A 19,868-nucleotide genomic window follows, 5' to 3' on the forward strand; every position below is an offset into this window, starting at 1 on the left:
ACAGGAAGTTTACACTCTATTACTACTTACAGCAGACAGCTGTAAGTGGACAGGGCTCATTGCTCACATAACACACAGATGTGCAGTAAGTCCTGCACAGAACAGAGCATCAGACTCTCAAACTAGGCAAAACAATAGTACCTTTCAAGCTCACAGAAGGTTTTGAAGCTTAACTAATACACAGCTACTGTAACTTTGAAGACAAAGTACTTTCTTTGCTTAGATTTTAGCATCCTCATAGGTGGATAAGCAGGCAGGTTCAACACACTTGGGTTACCTTCTCCACGTTGTGGCTGCATAGACTTCATGCCATGCATTTGATTCAGAAGTTCACAGAGTTAGTCTAACCTCCTCTTTAATGAATTCCGATTTCCCCTGTATTAAAGCCACTAACTGCAGTTTGACTGAAACGTATCTTCCAGAAAAAAATCCACAGCACTGATCACCTGGGGATCACATCAGAATAACCATAGAACTAGACAGGATATTTTATTTCCTTGATCTTCTTTCACATAAGTGAATTACCCTGGAATAACACACTTGAGAAAGTGCATACAATCAGCCTGTTTTTCTTATATGAGACTGCAGAATTTCTGCAGCCTGAAATACACTGTTAGAATTTCCTCTTATCGGAAGAGCTCCTGAAGTCAAAATGATGTCAGTAACTGTTTCCCCTGCACCTGGATCTACAAATCCCAAGTGATATTCACCATCAGAGACTACCTGGACACCCACATCAACACTTCTCCCTAACCAAACAAGGACTCTGCAGTGGACAGACAACTTTAAGAAGCTTATTTGCTCTCAGCCATTGCCTAGCAGATCAAACATTTTATGTAGAAGACTTCAGTGGCTGCTATGAGCTGGCCAACTCATCTCTCCCCCTCACCTTAAGCAGATAAACTTTGCTGTTTTTATTTTTCAGGTCCATCTCCAGACTGAACATAGCTCTTCCCTCTCTGTTAACTCTGATGTGTTGAAAGTTTTTGATACTGTGTATTAACTGCAAAGAAAGATACAAGAACATAGTAAATGATAAGGCTTCCATAACAGAAGTTCTTAGGTTGTTGAACTAATGTGAAATCTACTTTCTATCTGCATAGAAAACAGCTACCTCTAACTTTATGGGTATAGAAGAAGCATCTGCAAGTTTCCAGTTTCCTCCTGTAAGCAAATTATATTTTATGTGCTACCTCCTGGTCATACACATACTATGCAACCCCTATCCATCCAGTTTTCTACATGCCCCAGTATGTGAAGGCCAATTTTGACTATCAGGCATATAACTTTTCAATTTGGGGTCCAAATTTTCATCAGACACAACTGAATACAGATTTTCGCCATGTGGTTTAATAAAAGCATTACCTTCTGATTAGTATGTCCTAAAATTTATGAACTTCAAAAAACCCACCATTTTCATCTGCATGAGTACAGAAGTAGGACTTCTTTAAAACATTGTCATAAATCACTCTCTGTCATACAATAAAATTTTCATCTACGAAGCAATTTAGGAAGGTTTAGCTTGTTTTCAGAAGCTACTGAGGAACTATAGGACTCTGCAGTTTGATAAAAATCAGTGCTTTCAGTTTATTTTACCTCTCCTTGTGCACTCTCTGTGTCCTTCTTCATCTCCTGCAGCTTTCTCAGCATCCCACGGAAGTCAACAATTCCATATTTCATACAGATTTTCTCATAATCTCTTCTATCTGCATGCAGCAACAGTTGCCAGATTGCTTCTTTGTCCAAGGGTTTTGGTATTGGTGCTGGGGCCCTTAGAACCAGAGGGAAAAAAAATCTAGACATTTTGACAGACAATAAGATGTCTTATTTTCTATACTGAATCCTCTTTCATGTCCCTCTCCATCATTTCTGTAGTTCACTTGACTCTGTAGATGTTGACAATAAAGAACAAGACTCTTCCAGAACAGGTTTTCTGCATCTATACTACAAATTAAATGCTGTGAGGGAACAGTCTTGCGCTGGGCCACACAGGACAAGACTATAATGCAGTTGTCCACACTTAAATTATCAGCAGAGTCACTGGCACAGTTTGGTCAAGGCCAACTTGCACTGTCTCAAGTAATTTCTCAGCACAGTTCAGGATTTTGCACAGGCCAGAGATCATTCCCATCAGGCATTCTTTGGAGGTTCCCACCCAGGAAGTGAAGGGATTTCTGCAATATTCACATGGCAGTTTGTGCAGTTGGCCTGGGAGCCAGGGCTCCGTCCCTGATTAGCCAGAAAGATCATTACATGAAAACTTGTCACTTAGCCAATAAGCTACTTGTGAGCTAAAAACAGGAAAGCAGAGAAACAGATCTTTGAAGTCAAAATCTTGTGGTGCAAAGGAACACATACCTCAAAATGAGGTTGGTACCTTGCATTTTTCTCAGCAAACTGTTCTGTTATGTCGCTCCATATTGAGTCTCACAACAACTTTGGAAACAAGAAGTATTGAAGATCTATGAAACTGTCCCCATCATCAAGAAACATCTAGGAAGTGTAACAATGGCCTTCATTACAGACGCTTACCGTTTCCTCAGCAGCTTCCTGTACTCCTGAAGCATCTTCTTCAACTCTATTAAAGGGAGGGGGAACAACAAACATTCAGACACCCAACACTGTAAAATACATCCCCAAAAAGAAGGTAAGGCAAAACAGTCACTGACAACAGGCCATTCTACTATGCTGTTTATCTCTGGTGATGATTTCACACTGTACAAAAAAACTGTCACGAAACTTAGAGCCAATTTTCTCTGCCATACCCATGTCCTTTGAGTGCCATTAAAGTTCATCGCTTCCTAGGGGGCTCTCCTCCCTGGAAAGAGTGTGGAAGCCAAGGCAGGTAGCCTGGGAGGAATACAGAGAAACTGTCTGAGCAGCCAGGGATCAGGTTAAGAAAGCTAAAGCCCTGATAGAATTAAATACGGCCAGGGATGTCAAGGACAACAAGAAAAGCTTCTATAGGTACATCAGCGATAAAAGGAAGACTAGGGAAAATGGAAACTATGCTAAGGCACATGGAAATAAGGAGGTCATTGGTGAAAGCCAATGTGGCTTCACTAAGGGCAAATAGTGCCTGACAAATTTAGTGACCTTCTACGACAGGGTTACAGCATTGGTGGATAAGGGAAGAGCAACTGACATCATCTACCTGGACTTGTGCAAGGCATTTGACACTGTCCCACAGGACATCCTTGTCTCTAGATTGGAGAGACATGGATTTGATGGATGGACTGCTCAGTGGATAAGGAATTGGCTGGATGGTCACACTCAAAGAGTTGTGGTCAATGGCTCAGTGTCCAAGTAGAGACCAGTGATGAGTGGTGTTCCTCAGGGGTCAATACTGGGACTGGCACTGTTTAACATTTTTGTCAGCAACATGGACAGTGGGATCGAGTGCACCCTCAGCAAGTTCGCTGATGACACCAAACTGTGTGGTGTGGTTGACATGCTGGAGGGAAGGGATGCCATCCAGAGGGATCTGGACAGGCTCAAGAGGCGGGCCTGTGCAAATGGCATGAAGTTCAACAAGGCCAAGTGCAAGGTCCTGCCCATGGGTCGGGGCAATCCCAAGCACAAAGACAGGCTGGGCGAGGAATGGATTGAGAGCAGTCCTGAGGAGAAGGACTTGGGGTGTATGTGGACAAGAAGCTCAACATGAGCTGGCAATGTGTGCTCACAGCCCAAAAGCCAACTGTGTCCTGGGCTGCATCACCAGCAGTGTGACCAGCAGGTCAAGGGAGGGGATTGTCCCCCTGCAGTACTGCATCCAGCTCTGGGGTCCCCAGGACAAGAAGGACATTAAGCTGTTGGACCGAGTCCAGAGGAGGCCACCAAGATGCTCAGAGGGCTGCAGAACCTCTCTTATGAGGACAGGCTGACAGAGTTGGGCTTGTTCAGCCTGGAGAAGAGAAGGCTGCGGGGGGACCTTAGAGCACCTTCCAGTACCTAAAGGCGCTACAGAAAAGCTGGAGAGGGACTGTTGACAAGGGCAGGGAGTGACAGGACAAAGGACAATGGTCTGAAGCTGAAGAAGGGGAGATTTAGATGAGATATTAGGAAGAAATTCTTCACTGTGGGGGTGCTGAGGCACTGGAACAGGCTGCTCAGAGAAGCTGTGGCTGCCCCTGGCTCCCTGGAAGTATTCAAGGCCAGGTTGGATGGGGCTTTGGGCAACGTGGTCTAGTGGAAGGTGCCCTGCCATGGCAAGGGGTTGGAACTAGATGGGCTTTAAGGTCCCTTCCAACCCAAACCATTCTATGATATGATTCTCTGACACTCTAGAAACCCACTATTTTCCAGACGTGTTAACATGTTTGATCCAGTTGTATTTGACATCACAAAATCATTTTCTAGCACTAATGTTTCCAGAATCATTAATTAGAACAGCTCAAAGTCATGTCTAAGATTGTCACTTTAGCCAAAGGTAAACAGCAAGCAGAAAGAGATGACAAAATATTAGCAATTCATTATCCTTCTCTTACTTTATTCTTTACAATTTTTCTTTATTCTTTACTATATTTCTTTATTCTTTATTCTTTACAGTTTGGCTAGTAATAATGTGGTAGACAGAGGAGTATTAACTATGCCCTCCCCCTCAAAAAAAAATTATATCTAACTATATCTTACCATCAGCAGGATGAACAGGAACATATTTTGCTCTCCTCTTGAAGCCAACTGATAGTTTATGAGAAAACAGAGGAAAAACAAGCCATAAGATGAACAAGGTAACACTCAGAATAACACCAATACACCAATGAACTATAAAAGCTCTGCATCTGTTACTAATGCAAGAGGAAATCCTAGTTTGGATTTCCTTGTGAATCTGACATTGACTCCTAGTATTCTCCATCTACATATGCAGTATTTCTATTGCAATCAACTCTATGCTTACTGGATACTCTACAAAGTGGAGGAGACTGTTCCTGCCCTATGAAACTCATGGTTTAAGCAATGGTAGGAAATATTAACATCTTGGTTTAGAGATGGGGAGCCAAAATGCAAAGATTATCTGGCCAAATACAGATAGTTGCCTTCTAAATTTACTTTACAGGCACACAGGTGAAATGGACACTTCCAACATAGTCCACCTCCTGCTCAAGTAGATTCCTAGAATAGGCCAGTTATATTTTACCCACAAAGTGCCCATTTCTCTCCACTGTCTATAAAAGAAAGCAGGGGACTAGGTCAGGTGGACACCACAGACATCTGAAGTGGGATGGATCCCTCCCAAAAGACTGATTCGTTCAACATCATAAAGAAAGGATTGAGCCAATTCAGCACTAAATCCAGAGTGTCTGATTATGGTCCAGTGCAGTGACCATAATACCACTTTCTTCTCTCTTGCTTTAAAGCTCATGCTGTCATGGATCCACCTAAGTGGGGGGAGTCACAGAAGACCTCCAATCCTCAGTGACTGGAAAAATAGACCTTGATACCAAGGATACTTAGACAATGCTCTGGGCACCCACCCCCAGAGGACAGCAAAGTCAGCTACTTGGGATCACAGGACCTTTGGAACACAGAACTAGTCAATCCTACCTTGTATGATCCTGAGGCCAGCAGAGCATGTAGCTTCCCCATATTCATTCACAGCAGAGCAACGATACAAATCACTGTCACCTACAGTCAGTTTGTTTATCTTGAAAAGAAGAACATAGTAAAAGATCACAGTGATATGCTATGGTTCATTTCACACACCTTCAGCTTCTAATAAAACAGCTACTCAAAGACATCTCAGATCTTTCTTCTGTTCCCAGAATGACTTTAAAAAGCTTTGTTTGCTTATCTTTGTGTTATCTCAGATCTGCTGACATCTATATCTACCTGGCCACTGCAGGTTTTCCTTTCCATTGCTCTCCCTGTTCCATGAGTCCTGTCTCAAATATTTGATCTTTACCTGCAGAATGAATTCATTTGTAATGTTATTGAAGAATGTTTGGTATTTGGCAGGATCATCCATTCCTCCTTGCATACGTGTCCATTTCACATCAGGGGTTGGGACACCTTTGATCACAGCTCTGAAAATGGCATTTTTACCTTTGAAAAAAGACAAGAAATTAGTTATTTAAGACGGGCTTGAATATGAGGACTGTTATGCCAGGCTCCCTATGTTATCAATAGAGCGATCTCCAAAGTAAGCCATCTCTGTTGTTTTAGGCAGAAACATTCTTTGAAAGTAATTATTTATTTATTTTTCCTCTGTAAAAGATGCCTAAATTACCAGTTTAAATTGCATTAAATGCCTAAATTCCTGCAAGACAATTGTCATAACCTCCACTCTAACTCACTAAGTTTCAACAAGATTCCTTGAAAACTAATTCTAAATTTCACCACTCACATACATGGTCTCTGCCTGTGTTTTTACTGCACAGCCAAGCGGATTGAGAAATTACATACCTAAGAGAGGTTCGTGAGAGGAAAGGCCTGTTTAACAAACTTAGTTTCCTTTTATGACAAGGTCACCCATCTAGTTGACCAAGGGAAGCCAGTTGATGTCATTTTTTTAGATTTCAGTAAAGCTTTCGATACTCTCACAGTATCCTTCTGGACAAAATGTCCAGCATAGTTTGACAAAAACATAGTGTGATGGGTGAGCAACTGGCTGACGGGTCGGGCCCAAAGAGTTATGGTAAATGGGGTTACATCAGGCTGGTGGCTAGTCACTAGTGGGGTTCCCCAGGGCTCAATTTTAGGGCCAGTTCTTTTTAATGTTTTCATAAACGACTTGAATGTAGGACTAGAAGGTGTTGTGAGCAAGTTTGCGGATGACACCAAATTGGGAGGAGCTGTTGATTCCGTTGAGGGTGGAGAGGCCTTGCAGAGAGATCTGGATAGATTGGAGAACTCGGCAATCACCAACCACATCAGGTTTAACAAGGGCAAGTGCCGGATTCTGCACCTGGGAAGGGGCAACCCTGGCTATACATACAGACTGGGTGATGAGATGCTGGAGACCAGCCATGCTGAAAGGGACTTGGGGGTCTTGGTCAACAGCAAGTTGAACATGGTCAACAGTGTGCCCAAGCTGCCAGGAAGGCCAACCGTACCCTAGGGTGCATCAAGCATGGCATTGCTAGCCTGTCTAGGGCAGCGATTGTCCCACTCTGCGCTGGTGTGGCCTCACCTCAAGTACTGCGTGCAGTTTTGGGCGCCACAGTACAAAAAGGACATAAAACTATTGGAGAGTGTCCAAAGGAGGGCAACAAAGATGGTGAAGGGTCTAGAGGGGAAGACGTATGAGGAGAGGCTGAAGTCCCTTGGTTTGTTCAGCCTAGAGAAGGGGAGACTGAGGGCAAACACTCGGCTATTCGAAGAGGCAAGGAAGGGAGAAGAGGATGGGGCTTTTTTGTGAGGTCTCTCCTTTCTCTCTGCTCCCCTAAGAACCTGAGTGTACTGCAGCTGCCCACAAAAATCTTGAACAGATTTACCACTGTCTAGTGCAAACCTTTTGTTTTTCTTCCAAAAGGCTTCAAAGACATAGGAAACACTATGAAACAACACATCAGAGAAGTGATTCATGTGTAGGTAAGTGTGAGCGTCATAGGACAACAGAAATGGAGGTGAGTTACCATGGATGTAGCTCAGGGCAGAAATGATTACTATCTTTCTTTTGCAATAGTTTTGGTCTTCAGGTGACCAACACTGTTAAAAATTCTCCCCAGAAAGTCTTGCAGTATTTCCCACATCCTTCTGCAGTCACCAACAAAAAACTTACTTGATGCAGCAAGCTCCTGCCATGTAGCCAACAGGTTCCTACCAAAGGGCATCTTCCAACTTTTTATGAGATTAGAGTACTATCTATTATTAAAGTCTGTTTCCAATTGATTATACCTTTGTCAAATTTTAGCCATTCTGGCTGCAATTTCCCATGCTTGCCATCTGTCACAGGACCCAACTCCGCAGCTAGGAGTATCAGCTAATCCATGCACTGACTGCAATGGGGCAATGATCATATAATTAAAGATACTTATAGTGTATCTGCATAGGCACTGAATTCAGTTTACACAATAATCGACCTGAATGCCCTAACATTTTGTATATGAACTATGAGGAACCTACTGTAAATGAAATAACTTGGAAAATGTAGACAGGGTGACTGACCACTGCCTTGGTTCATGCTTGAACCTTGCAGGTGGAAGGAAGGTGGTGGTGGAGGAGGAGGAGGAGGAGGGGGAGGGGGAGAGGGAGGGGGAGAAGGCGGCAGCATGTACCACTAGAGGCCACTGTGCTCCTTCATAAAATCTCAATGGCCGGTTAAAATCAACAGATGGCTGTGACAACACTGAAATCCAGGGTGCTAGAAACAGTTCTGTCTTGTGAGGGAAGAGGAGCTACACAATCTGCACTAGGCTATCCCACTCCAAAAAAAATATGTGACTGTCTGCAAGGGCAGAGAGATTACTGGAAGGCTTCCAATTGATTTTCAGTCTTGGCTGATTAGTTGCCTTCTCTGTACTCTACGCAAGATCCATATTGCTTCTTGAAGGAGAGGCCTAAATAGCATCAGCAGTCAGTATATCTTACTTTAAAAAGCAATTAATCTTATGCACTGAATGCTCATAATACAAATTAGTTCAACAGGAAAAAACAACTTTTTCAATGTGCTTAATCTTGTGCTGCAAAATACATTGAGAGTTTCCTGCAGAATTCACAGTATTTGTTGTATACATTAGGTGCCGCATTTTGATCTCGCATACACTAGTGAAAACTCAGGAGAGGTCCATCAGTACTGATGGAATTTTCATCAGTACAACAAAGACTCTGGCCACACAAGACTTTTTTATGGTCTAGCCAAATCTCTTTTGAAACTAGCTTGATTTAAAGAAAAAAAATTGTTTCATGTAGGTGAGACGTGGAGTGAAGCCTCCAGGTCTGTGACTTTGACTGCTTTTCAAGAATCTCACCTTCCTGCAACGTCAGAGTAACAGGTTTCCGCTCAAAGTCAGGTGTACTGCATCCTTCTGGAATATCATCAACAAACTGGGTGATAAGAACTCCTGGGACAGAAGATTTCTTGAAGGATTTTACTAGAAAGGCAAGGAAAAGTATACTCAATTAAGATAACGTGTTTGTCCTTTAGAAACAATCTCTCAATCTGCATTGCCTCTCTGTAGAAAAGTAACTGTTCCTGCTCAGCTCCTCTTGGACTATAAAGAACCATCCATTTTAGTGCTACAGGCTTGTCAGTGTGTCCAAAGGCTGGAGCATTAAGGTCTGTGATTTTGTGCTGACTTATTGCAAAGCTAGAGCCCAAGTGGGAAAATCTGCAATCAAGATTGCAATCCAGGGCCACATCGGCTTACAGGTCTAGCGATGGTCTAGATAAGAGAATGCTTTACATCAGTTACTGTTCCAAATAAACTTCAAAATCTGGCACAAGAAAGACACTGTATCAAAGGTCAGCAGAACCTGATGGGCCCGTTACTGGTGTCTCTGTGGTGCTGAGAGACAGATACCTAATTGCCAAACAGCAAGAAAAGCAAGTTGGTCTTATTCTCAGGGGTACCCCAAACAGTTTTCATAGCTGTGTCTGTTCTCTCACCTGCCTGACGGCTTGTCATGATGCTTTGCTCAGCTGCCTGTGGTCAGCACAAACAGACTACAGGTTTTCCTGTGAAAAAGACAAATCATTTCATTATTTACAGTTCACAAGGGAAATGATAGACCTTAATACTGCTCGCTTTTACGATGCAGCTTGTCCTTCCTCACTTGCCACATCCTAGCAGATAGGTTGAGAAAGGCCTGCCAATCAACACATCATGTCTTTCCAAAACATGTCATGACACAGTTTTGAACCAACACAAACCAGGTACGAAAATGGCTAGCAGGGCTAAATGGAAAATGTACACATCTAACAGCATCCCTCTGTCACCTCTTCCATTTCCATGTCATCTGGCTCTCCTCCAAAGACCTCCTCTCGTGTTTCAGGCAAATATTACACCACATGGCACTCACGCGGTGAGTTCTGATGGATGGCAAGAGCAGTTGCTGAGAAGAAAGCCACAGAGATGGATGTCTAAACTGAGGCATGAAGCAGAAGCTCATCCTGATCTAAATTTGCTGATCTAAATTAGCAACAGGCCTGAGAGTAAACTATAAACTACTACTTACTTTAGAAGGAAATGGTGAAGTGTGAACTTGGCATTAACTAGTTATTGTTATAGATCACTCGTGTGACCTTCTGCCAAAGGTGACTCTTTCCCTGTATTTATAAATTGGACAACGTGTAATGTAACACATCACTATCTTGCAAGCAAACTGTGAAGGCAGATTCCTTGCCATATGAGAGATGCTCAGAAACTATAGAGTTACTGAAGCTCTGAAAGAGCAATTAGATTAGATTCCCTTGTGGGATTAATGCTGTGTCTCTATTTACCCTCTGCACTCCTTCAGTCAACACGGAGTCACACAAGAATATACAACTTGTAACAGTTTTAAAAGGCAGATGGACTTTGTCAGCACACCTGCGATCTTATTTCTGTTCCCTGTATCAAACACTCATCCAACCAAGTATTGCCACACTACACCTGATGAAAACTCTGGGTAGGACCCCAACATTTCCTTATGCATTTAGCTCAGAGTTTCATTATCTGTGTGATACTTGGTTTCAGCTAAGGGTAAAAGACAACTAAGCTAACAAAAATCGTTTGTGCTGTATAGCCTATATATAAGCCAAAGAAACTATAACTCACAGTATTTCTGGGTCAAATTCTGAACCACAAGGATAAGCTTTGTTTTTCCATTAATCAGCAGTTGTAAATAAGAACACAGACATCTCTCCACAACAAATCACTGGCTCCTCTGTTGTCCTTAACACAGGGACATAGAGTTCTGCACACTATACAAATCTCATAAATAATTGATTACTTGAAAAATCATTCTGTGAGCCTCACTGAGTTCAGTGGAAATGCACATGAAACAACAGACGTGGGAATTGACACTGTGCAAATGACAGCCAAGTCTTCCCTTTCTATCACCTCCCTGGTCTGGTGTGGGTGACTTTTGTTGCTGTTCACCAAACCAAGAGTTTTACATTTCAGTGTTCCAGCTTTTGTGTGTTGATATTTTGGCATATCACATAGTTACTTCTGTAAACCATGGGTAGATGTTTTAAAAACTACCAATTAAGGGAATGAACAGCTTGTGTGAGGGAAAAGACACAAAACTGAAACGAAAAGATTATTCCAGGGCACCCTGCCCTACACCAGGCAGGACATTGCACAGCAAATAGCAGAGATTTTCAGAGACTCTTGATCATGCTCTTCTGATGGACTTAATTTGTCCTCCAAAGTACTGAACTGTATTAATAGCAAACATCATAATCCCCTATTGCCTTTTGCATTCTTGTATCTTCCTGAACATGTCACCACTCCAGAAGCTGAAATGTCTAATGCTTACAACTTTCAACAAACATGATTACTTGACATCAGCTTGCAAGAGTATTCCCCTAAGTTCTTTTTATGTTACGCTTACATTTATTCTTTGCTACTCACGACTTCTTCCCTCCACGCTAGGCAATGTTGATGAGCATCTACACTGAAATGTGAACATGGCCCAAATTCTCAGGTCCAAAGCCATCAAGAAATTTATTATTTTTTTATGTTACCAAATATATCATGTCCGACAGTTGTTCTCAATCTAGTGTGACTGTGGATATATGTTAACATAATTATAACCTATTGAGTTCAAATCTAGTTTTAAAAAAAAACCCAAATACTGACAATATTTGTATAGGTAATAATAGGCACCATGTATGCATCCTCTCAATGTACAATATGCACTATGCCCACTATGTGTAAACTGCTGAGTTTACAGGATGTTAAATATTTCAGAAATTCACTTGGATTAAAGATAAACTGCTGTGAGTCCTTAAACTCCTGCGAATTCTTGCCTTCTGGAGGGTGAGACAGAAGCATGTTAATGCCACACATTGACTGCACAGTTAAAATAACAGTGCTGGGATACGCAAGAGAACACTCCTTCAGTGTAATTAATCCAACTACATGGCATTTTCTAGTGTCTGTGTTAAATAAGGACCAGAAAATAACTTATCAGCTAGCACAGAGTCATGCAGACCTCGAAATTTCTACTCCCTTGTTACGTGTTTTTGCTTTGACTTCAGTGCAATCCTAGAAAAAGAAATCACAGGATTTTTAAAAGAAATTAAAGACAGCAAAAGCCTTCCAAAAATTGTCATAGTGTAATTCATATCTTCACTCACAAGTGCTTGAAACTTAGGTGTCCATACTAAGATGATCACTGAGGTTGCTATTTATTCAACAGAGGCAGACAAATACTTCCACAAGGCAATCTACCCCTCCCAAGGTGAAATGCTGTTGACCAACATCCCCAGCACAACAGGGCTAACACTGGAAGTAGCTCAACACACTCTCACTCCTCTGAAAAACCCATCATCTTTATGCATTAGCCTTGTTCAGGTAACCAAGTCTTGGCTATTTCTCATCCCAGGCAGAGGCGTGTCTGCTTTTGAGCTGCGGAGACATCCCCTTTGGAGATAGTGGCAAAGCTTCCACAGCTTTGAATGCAGAGTAGGAGCAAGTCCTTGATGACTGACAACATTTTTAATCTACCAAAATAAACCAGATGATAGCCTGATGGGATGGGAGGTCTGTCCTTCATCTTGCCTATCCATCAATCTGTCTGGATGAGACAGAGCAAGAGCCCGTTCCCTTTTGCAGCCTGACTGGACACCAGTTATAGGGCCATAAATCAGCTAAGTGAATAAGCAAAACATTTGGGAGTCACAGGATTTGAAGGTACTAGTGGTGTCACAAGTGGTTATTTACGAGGTTCAGACAGTGGAACACACAGACAAGATGTGACATAATTGTTGGCAGAGACTGGTGAGCAAAATTAGCCAAACTTGTAGAGAAGTGATGGGCAGTGCATGGTTCATACAGAGGTGATGGGTCCAGAGGCATGGGACGTACCACAGACATTGGCAGAAGCACAGTAAATGTGGAGTACAAAGCCATTAGAATAGACCACAGTCAAAGACTTGAATCATCATTATAATAAATTAATCAGCAACAGATGCAGCATTCTGTTTCTTTTTGTAATTCGTAAAAATCAGAACAGTCCTGAAACAATGGATGTTCTAAACAAAATACCAAATTGTTGCATGCTCAGTCTCAAATTCTAGCTGTGCTTTACACCAGAGACCCAGATACTCACTGAGAAGAAGGAAAATTTCTCTTTTAGCTTTAGGTGGGCTGTCCTTGTTTATTTGTTAACTTTAAGTAATATTTTGAGCTTGAGCCTTCCCATTTCAGAAGATTTTTAAAGGAAAATCTCAAAGCCTTTGGTCAGAACCACAGAACTGAAGGCCAGCAACTGCAGAAGTGCAACTTCATGAAAACTTCTGAGCAGGTCATAGAGGGGGAACGTCACAAGCACTCCAGTGATGAATGGAGGTCTTGTGTAAAGTGGGGAGGAATGCCCACGGATCAGATTTTGTGTGACTTATCCCTTTGGTAAGTCTATACTTGACTTGATCTTCTCTTCTGCCTCAGGGATTATGAATATATCATAAGTGATTGCTCATGCTGTCCACAATTTATGTGTGCATACACCAGATACTCTATAGCTATTTATTTATTAAAGTGGCATTGATACAAAATGCCAGAAGGAGACACAAACCATCTATATTTTCTAAGTGAACGAAAGCAATTAAGCCCTAACAGCAGTGAACAGGACAATAAATTCACGTCAGTTTGATGAAGTAGGTATGGGATAGCCTGTTCCTTTCGAGTCCACAACATACCCATGAATGTTTTCATAACATAGACACACATTTTCATACCATAAATAAATTTAAAGCAAGTATCACAGAGCAAATACAACAGAGTTTTACTAAATGTCCAGAAGAAAAAATAACATATCCCTACTTATTGTCCCAAGAAACAATGCATCCAAGATAAAAAACCTTAGAAACTATAGTGTACCTGTGCCACAAGTCCCGTGTTAGCTCCACGGGACAGTTACAGCAGATCTTCAAGAGCCTGCCATCTTACCAGGGAAATCAGCATACGCTATAGGAGATCACTCCTCCCAGAACATTTACAACATTTTTCAGACCTACGCAGCACAGAGCAATGTCTACCATGACAGTGAAGGTGACACTTCATACTCCCAGCTCTGTACCACCCCTGCAAAAATCTCAGCAGTGACATGACCAATCTCTACCTTACAGGTTGCGCTTCTGAGATGATCCTGCTTGAAGTCAATACTGTGTCTCCCAGGACCACGGTGGCTTTGTCTGTCAACTCAGACAACAGAGCTCTTCATAGCTCTTCAGCAGGTCTCTTGGTTACAGATACTAACGATCTGTATGAAAGAAGTCGTGCCCCTTATTAGTCTGTTGTAAATGTCACTAAGTCGCAAAAGAAATGACAAATTCTTGTCCCCTTCACACCTCTCCACTCTCGTAGAAGCTAAGTCTGTGCTGAGTAGCTGCCTAGCCAGGACATCTCTATACTGTGCTGCGTGCAGTTGTGGGGGGCTCATTATACACCCATGCTTCCCACAGCTCCCGGGGAGGTGCAAGTGAACCCGGTGCCTTTGGCAAGCCTCAAACAAGGCAGTGGGCCAATTTGGTCAGATGTGACCATCAGTCAAGGCAACACTGGATTTCCAAGTGCAAGCTGGGTCAAGACTTTGTGTCTCAAAGAAGGACAAACATTTGTGCAGATCAATGGCTTGTCCAAGGAAGGGACAAGCTGTACATCCAACTTTTGTAGGACACACCAGTAGACTGGCTCTCAGAGGCCGTGAGTCCTTAGGAGATCTCATGATTCCTTAGCAGAGAAGTAAAAACAGCGGATTATTGCATTTGTGTATTGGGCAACCATGCCTGGGCTTGGCCTTCACAAGTAGAGTCTTTCCATCTGTGCTATTCTGAGAGGTCTGAAAGAAATTAATTTCCTCCTAGAACAGCTTCACTGCTTCACTGCTCCAGCCAAAACGGACATCTCAGTTTCCAGTCTTTCCTTCCAGCACAGCCACGGGCTGATCCCTGCTCCCATGAGCAGCAACAAGGCCACTTGTTTCCGTGGACAGGTTTACCCTAGAAGTGCAAGTCCAGCATTAGGTGCCCCAATATATTTTGCTTTCGGTCTGCCCTTGCCACTTGTAAACCTTCCTTCCTCTACTCAGAAAGCTCACTTAGCAGCAAAGGTACCGCTGTTTACTTGCTGATGTTCACAGAGATGGCCAGTCTGGGACCAAATACCATCTTCTCCCAGCAGCACTACATGCAGGCAACAAAGCCTGCTCAATCTGGGAGTCTTCTTCCATTCACTTCTGGCTGAGAGCATGCAATCGTTTTATCCTTTGCATTGTGTGCTGTATATTCATATTAAATCCTCATCTTCAACTCTGAGATGAAGGTCTGGATCCAGAAGTTGGCAATGGAAGTATTTTTCTCATGGTGACCACGGTTCACATGATGTCTGGGCTGACAGAACCAGAACAAGGTTTTCCTCTGGTTTCCTATCAGGAGAGTTCTAGAATCTGTGGTTAACGGGGAAGGGAACATACAGCAAAAACCTGGTGCTGAAGCTAAGACTCAAGTTAGCTAGGATGAAGACAGGGGAACCATGAAGGGCACCATTTCCACTAGTGTTGGAAAGATGATCTTTCAGTGGAAAAGACACTGAAAAAAGCACTGAAAAAAGCAGTATGATCTGTCAGCTGTTCTGATCCAGATATCAAAAACATCTCCTTTGCAGGGCTGGAGGTCATCATTTTCATCAACAATTTAAAAGATAAATGTGAAAATGAAATTCTGGAGTAATTTTCTTTACTCCTTCATTCTTTTTGACAGTTATTGCTGGTGACAGTATTTATACCTTCCCAGTTGATAAGAAAACAATGTCAATAAAGGAAAATATGATAGTTCAAACTGATGCTTGGGCTAAGATCATTCAGTTCTATATCCCTTGTTATATTTGCAGTGATAGAAAAGTAGAAGCAATTCCAAAGTTGAATATAAACAATGTCAAAGTTAAGAAGACAAGAAAATAAGACAGGATGGATTTCCACCTGCTGCTGGAAAATCCTCTCACTTGGTAGCAGATGCGGTTTTCTAGCATTATCCTCATAGTTTTCCCACAGCCCCTTCCTCTATCTATTTTGGCCAACGATTATCCCAAGGATGCTTCCTTGGACATTAGTCTTAGTGGTCCAGGGCAGCAGTTGTCTTACTTTGTTGATCGGATGCTGTAGAGTTAACATTAAGTACGTTTAATAAAACCAGTTGCTACACAAGTCTCTAAAGACAGTAACACTTCATGTAAGCCATGGGAATGCTCCTAGAGGAAACATTTATCGGCTTCTACTGAATCCTGAACTCAGCTCTCATCAACTGCAGCTAGAGCATTCCACCTAGCAGAGTTAGCCCAACCAAAGGACCTGAGCTATCCAGAGCAACAAGGCTTACTGCTGTTCCCCTGCCAGCATATGCTCCCTTTCCAGTGCTTTGCTCCCCACTGAAAAGCACGCTGCTGCTGCTACTAGTCTCAAATAGCATTTAGCTGTTGGGGTCTGTTTGCACAACTGAGGAATTCCTAATTAGATAGACAGTTGGGTCTAGCAAGTACCAGGAGAGCCACAATTCTGCCTGGTTGACTGAACCTGGACCTCATAGGGCTTTGCCTTATTTCCAGCCCCGGTTTTACAGTTTTCTTGGGGGGGAAGGAATGGAGACCTCTCCTACAGATGGACTGATAACTTAAACCATCTGTGACAGAGCAAACTCCTCCAAGAGACTGACCTTCTTCCATTTCACAGCTTGTTTTCCACCCGCCCACCCAAAAGTCCTGTTAACCCCTGCATGCCAGTGGATAAGCTACCACATAGCACTGAAAACCTGCAAAATGTCATAACGAAGCCTGGTACATTCAGCAGCGGTCAACGCTTTCACTGCAAAAGGGGTGCACTTTTCCCTGGAAGCAAGTTCATTCCCCTAATGAAGGGCAGTGAAGAAGTATCAAGAGGCAACAACTGCAGGACAGTTATTTCAGCATTGAATTTAAAAGTACATTTTATCTAGAAACAAGACTCTTCCGATCATCTCTTTTCCCTGTAATTCCTTTCTTCTTTGGTATATCAGTATGAAGTCTACCCGTTCTGACCAGTGACAACTGGCACAACTCTTCCTATAGACTGTCGGTGCCTACTGCATGTCACAGAGCAAGAAGAGAAGAAACAAGTCCTGGTGGGTCCAAAAAGCTGACTGGATTTTCCAGTTCATGAACAGATGACCAAGGTCAAAAGCTAGTCTTATACTTGAGTCACTTGGCCCAGCCACACCATTCCCCTGCAGCATGGGTGTCCGGTCAGTCACTGTGCTGAAGGTCAAGGTGATGTCAGGGAGGCTTTTCAGCAGAAATATTCAGAGATATGTAATGAGTCAAGATATGTAAAGCTCAGTAGTCAGGTTCAAAGTCTACTTTGACATAATAGCAATGAGAATCCTGTAAACACTAAACAATAAAAAAAAGTTGCATTCATTTAAGGATGGGTAAAGGCATGGAAAATAGAATAAAGGTCCAAATTCAGTAAAGACTACCAGTTACCTGCAGCCCTACAACCACCTAACATAATACAATGAATATGGTCGGTCTGACAGTACTGATCTTGCTGGTCATGTGTAAGTAAAGGGACATTCTTTTGTTCAGATCAGGCCACAGACCAGGTGGGTCAAAGAACGGCATTTTGTTTTTTACCAGGAGAATGCCCTGCACTAGGACGAGGAATAGTCACACCATGCATATGGGTGCCCAAAATGAGTCTTCTGGACTCATAATATTTGACTTTAAATAAATGTGATGCATCAAGTATTGAGCACTTACAGCTCTGTCTGATTTCAGTGGAAGATGTCCATTCTCAGCCCAGTCCCTCAATACAAGATAATCCATATTGTACACTCCAGATGAAATTTAAGGCTCGAAGCCTTGGTTATTTTACCTCCCACACCCAAGAAGCCAGTCTGCCCCTTTGTCACCAGCAAGCTGACATCTGTCATCACTGTTCACAAAGAGCCATGATTAGACCCACTGCAGTTAGCTGGACTTTCACACACAGAGATGCAACTCAACATAAGGAAAATATTAGAATCGGGGTAACAAATTCAAGAAGCAGCAGTGCTCTGCTTTCACACTGTGGATTAGTTCTCTCCTTCCCACACTGTACAGAATTCCTTCTATTCTCTTCTTCAGGACTGACTTAATCTGCTTGCATCCATGACTGACTGCTAGCACGATCCATGATTTAGATGGAGCCTGGCTGCTTATAAACCTGACATTCCTACTTTCCCCTTGTGATAGCTGCTCTCATGACTATCTTTCTTGCATGCTCCAATGCCTGGACTGGCCAATGACGGAATTTACTTACCCTTTTCCGTTCAGAAAAACAAATAGTGGGCAACAGATGTTTAATATAGACTCGCTAAAGATGTGATTAAACATCAACATAGTACCAGACATATAATCCCATCAGTACTTTTCAGCCCTCCTTGAGACACTGAAGAAAACAACATTTTAGCTGGTCGTGTGCTTTAATGAATGTATAGAGTAAGGCATGCCTGCACAGCTTTCATTTGACCTTATATGGCCATTGGACTTTGCCAAATGTCTTCTGCTCCAGCTAAATTAACGATGTATGTTTGAACCACTTTGCATATGCCACTTCGCATGCCCTCGGAGACGCAGAGGGTTAATAAAGCTCACTGCATGCAGTAAAAAAAAATAATTGTGTTCTTCAGATGCCAAAATGGATTCAAATTATAAGGCTCTTTCTTATTCCCTCCCCCCGCTTCAAACTAGAGCACATAACAAATATCCCAGTTCTGATTTATTTATTTGTTTTCCCAACCTGCCGGTGGCAACAGATGAAAAAAGCCCAGTCCTTGCATGACGAGCTATTTTAATATTTCATGCCCTAATGTGCCAGGAAGTTTGACACTGAAACAAATGGTAAGAAAATCTCTCTGAAACTCCAAGAGGCCACAGCATGGGCCACCTTCCTGCTTTCTTTGTGGGACACCTGAATGTTATTTTCAACATTGTTCTAGTACTGCCTAGCCTGATCTGTGGCTTCCAGTTAATGTCTGGCACTTACAAAGGTCCCAGAGCATTCCCGTCACTGGGAATGCCATTCTGTTCCTTCTCGAGGTTGTCCTCTGTCAAACTCTTATCTTATCCAGCACTGAAATATCAGAATAAAATGTCATCCAGAGCCAGAAAATTATGCCAGCATCCAATGGAGAAATAACCAAAACAGAAATAATCATGATGGAAAGAGAGGGCATCTCTCCCCTTTCACCCCTATTGCTGCTGGACTCCTGCAGTTTCACAAAAGTGTCTCTCAGTGTTCCCCTGTGTGCAGGCATGAAACCAGAAGAGTCTGTCACTCCCCGTCAGTCACCTTTTCCGCCTTGTGAAGGTGATCACAAGGAGCTCAAACACACTTTAGCCCACAGCAAACACAGCTACTTATCTGAAACAGGTACACAGCATTCACCTGCGTGTGCTGCCCCAGAGGTCCTCTTCTACCCCGAGTGCTGTCAAAGCTGCAGGTCACCCGAGTCCTTTCTGCAGTCAGTGCTCAGCTGTGGGATCACTACTGGGTCCCTGGGATCCTTCTCAGCTGCTCCCTCTGTCTCGCCTTCTGCCTCCCCTTGTCTCACACTTAATCTCTCTCTCGCCCTCTCCCTCTGGTAGGTGAAGCCTGTCACAGGGCTGTTAGCCTGCGAGACATCCAGATGATTTTTTTTTTATGGGAACCTGATGCACTTGCCTCCTATTCGTTATTATTTCAGTCCATACCAGTAATGGTGCTGG

The 19,868-nt window shown here is 42.8% G+C and overlaps 1 protein-coding gene across 3 annotated transcripts in view; it reads right to left on the reverse strand.

The window, feature by feature from the left end:
• The window catches only part of IGFN1 (immunoglobulin like and fibronectin type III domain containing 1), a 65,930-nt gene that overhangs the window by 21,611 nt on the left and 24,451 nt on the right, over window positions 1-19,868 (reverse strand). For 2 of the 3 annotated variants that reach the window (XM_054804094.1, XM_054804096.1), the window contains 8 exons: window positions 9,548-9,616; window positions 8,910-9,032; window positions 5,903-6,042; window positions 5,545-5,644; window positions 4,633-4,680; window positions 2,533-2,578; window positions 1,597-1,771; window positions 890-1,003 (listed from right to left, as the gene is read on the reverse strand). In XM_054804094.1, the coding sequence (XP_054660069.1) occupies window positions 890-1,003; window positions 1,597-1,771; window positions 2,533-2,578; window positions 4,633-4,680; window positions 5,545-5,644; window positions 5,903-6,042; window positions 8,910-9,032; window positions 9,548-9,566 (765 nt within the window). In that variant the 5' untranslated portion in view covers window positions 9,567-9,616. Of the gene's footprint in view, window positions 1-889; window positions 1,004-1,596; window positions 1,772-2,532; window positions 2,579-4,632; window positions 4,681-5,544; window positions 5,645-5,902; window positions 6,043-8,909; window positions 9,033-9,547; window positions 9,617-19,548; window positions 19,733-19,868 lie in introns of those variants that run through there. The other variant, XM_054804095.1, reaches the window with a different exon arrangement.

This window comes from Grus americana, chromosome 25 (assembly GCF_028858705.1).
Source record: "Grus americana isolate bGruAme1 chromosome 25, bGruAme1.mat, whole genome shotgun sequence".
NCBI lineage: Eukaryota > Metazoa > Chordata > Aves > Gruiformes > Gruidae > Grus > Grus americana.